The following is a 9,330-nucleotide window of genomic DNA, read 5'->3' as shown; positions in this document are numbered from 1 at the left end:
TGCAATATATAACCGACCATGACCTGTAAGTGTTCCCTGTACCTCGGTGAGAAAATACTTTGTCACGCCGTTTTGATTAGTGATCCAGGTGATCTAACTTTGTGTAAACCTTTTAATAGCGAAAGCAGACAGGCCTCTCCCTTCATTTCTTCTTTCTTCTATCCTATCTTTACGCAGTCATCCCTCCCTCCTATTTTTCCTATAATTATGTTGTGTATTATGTACAAGGACTGCATGCAAATCAAGCAACGCTTATGCTGTAGCCCTTCATTGTATCGCTGATTATATGTTTTCCTGTACATTGTAAAGACACTGAAGAAACTTGCTTTGTTAACAACTAATGTTTATGTATATGTAGGGCACCAACAATGTGTATATATATATATATATATATATATATATATATATATATATACATCATGCACATGTGTATGTATCTGCATGTGCAATGATAATGCAAGAACAAATAAATCAAATCAAATCAAATCAAATCATTAAATCTATTCTCGTTGTCCCTGTATTCCTACTTGTCAATGTAAGGACTTACTCAAATGTGTGATCACCGAACCGTGACGTTGACATCTAAGTTTTCCTTCACCCGTATTAAAATTGAATGAACTACTATTTACTTGATCATTATTCATTGATCTGTCTATCTATTCTGCCTATCCACGTATCAATTTATCAATTTTGAATGTTATTCATTAAGAAGCAGATCCTAATCAAATGACCGATGGAAAGCGTACACACGACCAGGCATTTATAGTGCCTAAACACTCGTCTTGTTTGCTTCTATGACCGGTCGTTAGCACTTCGTTTCCTTTACATGCAAATATGGCTGGCATGAAGCGGAAAATTATCAAACGACAAGGTTCTGCTTCATCATTCTATAAAGCAAATAATACGCATCATTTTGTTCGGGTAGGCCTATTAGTAACATTACCCCAACTCGGTGGCTTCGAAACACGTCACTGTTCCAAAGGTACCTTGCGCGTTTAGTTCCTCATTGATATGTATTATTTGTTATTCCTTCATTGTTTTCAGAATCACCGTCAGACGTTGGTTCTGAGTACACTGTACCACTGCTACACAGATTAAAGCTCTTGTAATACTGGCCTCTATAGTATAATGTCAACAGAGAAATAGCAAATTTGCGGTTGTTGGAAGCATGCGGAAATAAGATATGTCACCAACATTATTGCCACTGATAGCTTCTTACGTTTGGCGGGAAACGTAAAAGCCCGCAGTTCATTTCAACATTACTTGTTCTTGTTGTTTTGCCCCGTTTTCCCAACACACTCTTGTTTTCCGGCTTCCTCTTTCCATGTCGGCAATCCCCATCGATCAATGTTTAGAAAGATTAGGACATCTCATCGATGTGTGCATATAGGCATGAGCGATATCTGTCGAGTTTCCCATATGGCAGTGGATGTTACATCTCGCCTCTCTCCTCTCTTTCGAGTCCCCCCCCCCCCCCTCCCGCTCTCTCTATCTCTCTCTCTCTCTCCCTCTCTCTCTCTATCTATATATTCATTTATCCATCTATCTCTGTTTGCCTGTCTTTCCCATGCATTCACTTATTGAAACACACTCACACACACACACACACACACACACACACGCACACACAGAGTTATAGACACATAATGAACTCTCCCCTATCTCCTTTATGTGGCTAGCTTTCTTCCTCTATTTACATCACTCAGCAAACCAAAGAGAGTAAACACTTTTTCGAGCTATTTTTCATAGAAGATTTTGATGAAAGTCAATGTATCTTACACCACATTCAAGGTAATTTGATTAGCCATCAAACTAGTAGGTCAATATAAAGTGAAATTTTTTGCATGAGTGAACACATTTGTTTTTGCCTTCCTAGGCGCAAAATTGAAAATTGCAAAAAAAAATTGGCATGTTGTTTTTCATTTGGAAATGACCTTCAAGATAACAATGATCGTGATAGTTCAAGACAACACTGATAAAAAAAAAACAGTTTAACACAATGACAGACATGAATGGAATAGCAAAAAAGTTTTAATAAGTTTTCGTTCACATTATTATCTCCTTACAACCTCAAACAAAACCAAAGTTGGAAACTAAAGGAGAAAATAAGAATTTCCTGTCAACTCAAACTTCAAATGACATATAAAGGGCGTATAAGGTCACAAGGATAATTAAATGAACGGAATATCGTTATGTCATTTTTTTTTCAATTTAGTAATTCATGGCACAAATTCAAGGGTCAAATGTTATTTACAATTTTCCTAATTTCATTAATCAATTCAAATTCCTACCATTTTAGTTTATATTTCTATATACAAACTGTATCATGGTTTTCATATAGACGAATATCTAAATTGCTCTAATGGGGGGGGGAGATATAGCCAAAGATATTCATTTGTTTTAGAAAATAAGACATACGTCACACAACAATCTGACTTTACAATTTTTGCAAATTTATAATACAAAACAGATTTGATCATTGAAGCACTATTTTGGGACGTGCTGGAAGTGGGAGACTAGGCAACTTACAGAAATTGCAAATTGGCGATTCTGAGATTGTATTGAAGAAGAATTGGCATTTTCCAAGTCTTAATTTGTTTAATATTTTGAAAATTGATAATCGTAATGTTAGGAGAAATAAACAAACTTTGCATGTGATGTATAAGATTGCATATGATATGATACATTGTGAATTCTTCAAACGTTTTGTATTTCAATAATCTTATTACGGTTTACGAAATGTGTATAGGTCCTGTACATGTTTTGAGTTAACTGAGCCGCATACTTTATAATAAAAAAAAACCCGGAGTTTTTCACATCGGGGAATCAAAGAATGGAACATATATCTATTGCCTATGTGCACAGAAATCTGTAAGACGTGTCTTTCACCAGATTCACAGTCAGTTAAAATGTAGCTGTTATTCAATCAAACTGACTTCAGTCGTAGTTCACTAATTTTTTATTCTCAGTACAGCGAGATTTTAGGGTTTTATTTTGAAAGTACAAACACTAATGATTTTGTGGGTTGGTCGTGTGTTGGTGTGTACATGTGCGCGTGTGTGTGTCTCACTTCAGTATTCCTTATTAAACTCTGTAGGGTGATTCTAGCTCGAAGACGACTGGATATAGCTCCATTGCAAGCTCTTCGTACTTAAAAGAAAAAGAAACCAATGACCAATCAGGGATAGGCATACATTATTCACATACCTGCCAGCGGTATTCAGGTACCTACTAATCCTTGACGTACACACCTACGTACAATGGCGAATTACATATCATAATCCCATTTTGTATATTACCAGACGTTTCCGTTTTGCTCTGAGGGAACCCACCTCCAAATAAAATAATGGTGCTCTAATGGAGTGATGGGCTTTTCTCATATCACTGAGCAACAGCTAGCGACTGAAAGAGATAGAACGAGAGAAGAAGAGAGATAAGGAGATATAAGAGTATATGCCTGCGAGAGAGAGAGAGAGAAAGAAGGAAAGTTGTGAATAGATATAGATAGATAGATAGATAGAAACCCAGGTAAGCAGATAGATATTAAATAATGATTTGACAGATATATAGGAACAAGAACACGGACAGAACCTGTGTGTGTTGCGGAGGATGCTCCGTGCTTAGATGAGAGGGGGAAAAAAAGCACGAGACAACATAATGCCATAGTTCCGTGCCGTTGTTTTTGTTTAATGTTTGTTTTAATATCTGTCCGCCATCACGCACTGCCATACATATGCCTCCTTGATTAAATGCCACTTCCAATTCACCTGAGCGACCTTTGCGGCCTTTATGCCTCTTGGTCCCGGTTTTCCTCTTGGCGAGTGATTATAACATGGAAGACGGTATTTCCTAGCCCCATGATTGTAATAACCTGCATGCTCCCATCTGCATGATTTGGGTTTATGCCCTCCCGGCTTTTTCTGAGCAAGTCCGATGACGTGGTCTAAAAGCACGCGTCTCCGTATGATGAGTAACTAGGAAGTGCATTGGACGGATTGCAGTTATTATTTTGTTGTAGTTGTTGTTGCTGCTGCTGCTGCTGTTGTTGTTGTTTTTGCTGTTGTTTGCTTGTTGCCTCTTCCAGTTGTCGCGCGTTCTTACGCCATTACTTTCTGATCTCACACTATACGTCTCGAAGTTCTATTGACATTGTGCCCCACCCCCCCCCCCAAAAAAAAAGAAAGAAATAATGATGTCAGGGCTATGAATTCATATTGAGACCTGCCTACGGTATTGACCTACATTCTTACCCTCCACTTCTTTTTTTATTTTAGAACTAAGAAGTAACATTTCAGTTCATATGGGAGAATAAGCCAGATAAAATCACTAGGAAACAAGTGGTTGGTACACATGAAGAGAGAGGGTCTTAGAATGCCAGATGTCGAGTATTTTTATGTGTCATTAAAACTGACATGGATTCGAAGAATGGTTTTAGGAACATGTAATGATGTTAATTATTTAATGCAGTCATTTATAACAAAGCCATTTGAAGTAGGGTTTGGCGATGAATATTTGCTAACTTTATCCCATGAAGTTGCAAATCCATTTTGGCAAGATGTATTTTATGTCATGTCCTTATCATGTCGTTCAGAGGGATCCGATTTTTTAACTTATCCATTGTGGAGAAATAGTTCTATTCAAATCGGGCATAAAACTGTATTTTTTTAATCTTGGCATGGAAAAAGGTATCAGCTATATCAACGATTTGGTTGATAACAAGGGAAATTTGTTGACCTGTGAACGGAAATTTTGTTTGAAACTTAATTGCCTGTCATATTATTCGGTAAGTCAAGTACAAACATACTACTGCAAGAATTAAAAGGATGTAGGTGTATTTATAAAGCTCTTCTTGGAAAAACAAAAAATGGGAACGACATTTGGATAGTCCCGATGAAACTGAAAAAAAAAATGGAAAAGTATCACATTATGATATTTCGTTTTACTGTGGACATTGGATTGACATATTTTCAGTATAAAATAGCAAATAGGATTTGGTTTTTAAATAAGCAACTGTATAAGATGAAAAAATTTAGTAGTGATAAATGTTCGTTTTGTAAAGAAGAGTTGGAAGATATTGTACGTTTCTTTTAAGAATGTGAAACTATTAAGACAATCTGGAATGAAACTAAAAAATGGATAAATGAAGGTTCTAGAGCACAGATAAAATTTAGTCTGGAAAATATAATTTTTGGTTTTAAAGAAAAGAGAAATGATGCTCTAAATTGTGTCGTGATTTTGATTAAGCAACAACTGTATGTGCAAAAGTTAAAAAACAAAGTCCCTAGGTTTAACTCTATGAAGAAAAAAAAGATATTCAATATTATGCAGATGAGAGATAAATTTATTCTGTATCAGGTACTCTCAACAAGTTCATTTTAAAGTGACAGTCAGTCCAACATTTGTTTGTGTAAAATGTTTACGAGAGAAATGTTAAGAACAAAAAAAAAGATTATGTTTAGATATTTTGAGTTTGTATTATGTTGATATGGAGATAATAAAATATTTCATGAAGGGCTAAAAACTTTGGAAAAAAGAAGTAACATGAGTAATATCGAAATTGCTTTCCATTTTCTTACCAACAAAATAAGGAGAAAATAATTTTTTGTCATGTTTATACTAATTGTTCTATTATTATCTTTATTATTATCATCATCATCATCATTATTGTTATCGTTATTATTATTATCGTTATCATCATCATTATCATTGTTATTATTATTATTATTACTATATTATTATTATTATTATTATTATTATTATTATTATTATTATTTAATGATCGATGTAGTAATTTTTTATTTTAAAAAAAAAACTGCGAGCAAAGTTTGATCAGGGGGTGAGACAACACCCTGGCTAGATGAGTCGAGGAAAAGTTGATATCACATGCAGGTGTTTAAGCATGACCTGTGACATTTTGGTAATGCCCTTGCAGATATTGCACAAAAATAGAGTATATTTTCAATTTCGTGGGTATAATATGGTGTAACCAGTAACATCCTCAGGCCATAATCTTCCAAATGGATGGCTGTTGCTTGATTCTGATCCTCTCCACCTTTGTGCGTGTGTGTGTAAATACAGAAATCTGGAGAGAAGAGTTTAGTCTAAGTGATATATGGCCCTACAATGACAGTTTCATTCTATATCATTCCATTACCAAGGGTCTCTTCTCCCTTCTTCTCTCACTTCTCCTCCTCCCACACTTCTTCATCATCATAATCATCAACATCATCGTCATCATCATCATCATCATCATCATCATCATCATCATCATTCTAATCGACATCATTACTTCCTCTTCGTCCATCTCCTCATCAGCATTACTGCATTTAGCAAACACATTTATCTCCTGTTTTTTCTGTGTTGTCTAACTTCTCTTTCTTTCCTTATTTTCTTTTTTTCACTACTAGCATCAGTTTTACTGATACCACTATTACTACTACTACTACTAATAATAATAATAATAATAATCATAATAGCACTACTACTAGTACTATCTACTGCTACTACTACTACTACGACTATAATTACTATACCCGTATATACCACTAATTCCACTACTAATACTACTACTAATACTGCAATTACTAGCTTCTCCTACGATTACTGCGACTGTTCTTGCTGCTGTGATTATTGCTTGAACACCTTCATCAACTTTTCCTCTTCATATTTTTACCCCCTTCTCTCATCCCAATCCTTATTATCACTCTGATCATGCATTTACTGTCATCCTCAGACATTTTTTGTATCTGCATGATTGTTATCATCATCATCATCATCGTCATCATCATCATCATCATTATCGTCATCATCATCATCATCATCGTTATCATCATCATCGTCATCATCATCATCACCATAACATTTATCGTTGTCGTTGGCCTCATCTTCATCATCATCCTTACCAATGCTGTTGTTATCAAGATGTAACCCTGCTATAGGTGTCATCGTTTCTGTCGGTGTCATCACTGTAGTCCATATCAATCGATCAAGAGGAGCAGCTAGGATGATTACATTATAGGCATTATACCTCCCGCTCTGTTTCTCTCACTATTCTCTTTCACTTACCCCTCCTTTACTATCTATATCATTATACACTGATGTATATATCTCACTATCTTCTCTTTCTCTTCGCCTCAATCTCTCTGTACTCCCTGTTGCGTGTTCGTTATTAGCAGATGAAGATTCATCCACCCACGCTGCGCATAACGCGGCTCAAATCATACTTGGCATAGAGAGTCTTTGCGGTTATTGACACCGTCATAAACATCTATCTTGCCCCTCGAGCAATGAAACGCTGGTAATGTGCAAGTGTGCCCCCATCGAAATATTGTCTTCTTCGTATTGTGTCTTATATAGGCCGTATTTTTTCGTCCGCTTCTTTGATCTTTCCACGATGACGTCCTTTGCAACTGCTCTTACCCTAGTTCTACTTCACGCATGCGCGAAAACGAATCCATTCTACAGGTTGGAGATGGTATAAGATGAGAAGACCAGAGAAGACTTCGCACACAATGATCCCAGCATTGAGGCAACCAACGCTGACGGTGCACGCCACTCTCGTGTTGTGCGGCGAACTTCTTCATTATAACAAATAGAAGAGACAATGTATATAGCGTACCGGACTATGCTCTGCGTATCATGGGATTTATGTTATCGTCATCTACAGGTAGAGTGACCACTAGGAGTATTATCAGTCACTCGAGGAAAACGGGAGTGATAACATTAGTGATTTGGATCCGAAGTGTTTTCGCTCTGCTTTGGAAATTCTAGAAATATCACATTCAGTGTGGCTATGGCGAAGATGACGCTGACACATTCTGCAGAGAATCGATCACATCTGGGCGATTACAAAGGTAAATCGATGAGAGCGAAAACATTCTGCACAATTTTGTCGGTAGTGTTGATAATTGGTTGGATGCAGACGACGCTTTTGTAGCACGGTCTCGTCAAAGAAGTGGTAAGAAGCAAAATCAACCATAAGTTGGAAAATTTAGGAGCATGCCAAGTTGATGAAGATGGCATCATCATATCAATGGCAGAATGGCCCCGGGTGCACTTACTCAATGAACCTTACAGTTGATCTGGCCAGTGGGTTCTTGTACGGGAAGGGCTTGACCCTCTTCTGTGTACTCGTTCTACCATTGGTCTTCGTTATCGGCCTCATTAGCAACACTGCGTTCATTGTCGTCGTCATACGCGTCCCGCGGATGCGCAATCGCACCAACTGCTACCTCATCAATCTGGCAATCACCGACATCATCTTCTTGCTATCCATCGTCGGTACGGACATTTTGGCCTACATACTATCCCCGATAGCCGGAGATACGTCCTACCTTGGATGGCAAGGTTACATGTACCTGATGGTGATCGTTCACACCGTGTACTTTGCGTCGCTGTTCTTCATCACTCTCGTGACCATCGATCGGTTCTACGCCCTCTGTCGACCGTTGAAACTCCGCCACGTCAACCAGACGCGGCAGACGGCTGTTCTGACGACGACGTCCTGGCTAGTGTCCTTCCTCATCGCCTCCATGCTCTTTGTGCCCGGTTGCACTTCCCGCTACATCTTGTGCATCACGTGGCCAGACGTGGAGCGATTCTCGAACTTTCCCTCGCACGTGCTGAGCTCATACGTCTCCACGTACTTCCTCGGCTTCAAGGTCGTGCCGTATGCCGTGACCCTCGTCCTCAACTTGACGCTCTACGTAAAGACAGTTAGCGGATTGCGCGCCTCGGGCGCCCGGCTGCGCGTCCACAGCGACACCAGAGACAAGGATAAAGCCCAGGTCATCCGACTGGTGATCGTCAACGGGGTGGCCTTCTTTCTCTTCCTTGCTCCCTTCGAGATCAACGCCACCGTTCTTGTTATCAAGACCCTGCTTGGAGACGACTCCTACGCGACTTTTCACAAGGTCGTCAGCTTTTTCGCTCTCACCCTGACGTATATCAATTCGGTGGTCAACCCGCTGATTTTTGCTTTCATCAGTAAATCCTACAGAGTGGCCTTCAAAGAAGCGTTCGGAGTATCGAAGTGGCGCCAAAAGAGGAATATGTCAACCTCTACACTTAGTAGTTACAAACAGAACACCAGCGAAACCGTCAGAGCGCCCAGCAAGTCGTAAACATGGTAAAATTTTACCATCTACGCGATGTTTCAAGTAATAGTGGATGTTGCTCTTATATTTGCATGTTGTTGATGGGACACGCGCTTGGCGTTTGTTACAGAGCTTTCTTAATCATGTATACACATGAATGTATATATACCAATGTCAATTACTATTCAACTGTCTGGAGGTTCTAGTATTTATTGATACTGAGTTCAATTCAAGT

At 38.4% G+C, this 9,330-nt stretch overlaps 1 protein-coding gene across 1 annotated transcript; it reads left to right on the top strand.

Annotated features, from left to right (window-relative positions):
- The first annotated feature begins 8,015 nt into the window (after positions 1 to 8,015).
- On the top strand, positions 8,016 to 9,122 carry LOC140227853 (kappa-type opioid receptor-like). The gene has a single exon (XM_072308246.1). The coding sequence runs from the start codon at positions 8,016 to 8,018 to the stop codon at positions 9,120 to 9,122; it is 1,107 nt and encodes a 368-aa protein (XP_072164347.1).
- The last annotated feature ends 208 nt before the right edge of the window (positions 9,123 to 9,330 follow it).

This window comes from Diadema setosum, chromosome 4 (genome assembly GCF_964275005.1).
Source record: "Diadema setosum chromosome 4, eeDiaSeto1, whole genome shotgun sequence".
In the NCBI taxonomy this organism is placed as follows: Eukaryota; Metazoa; Echinodermata; class Echinoidea; order Diadematoida; family Diadematidae; genus Diadema; species Diadema setosum.
Note: the sequence above shows the minus strand (reverse complement) of the source record. Positions and strands in the feature narration are given on the sequence as shown.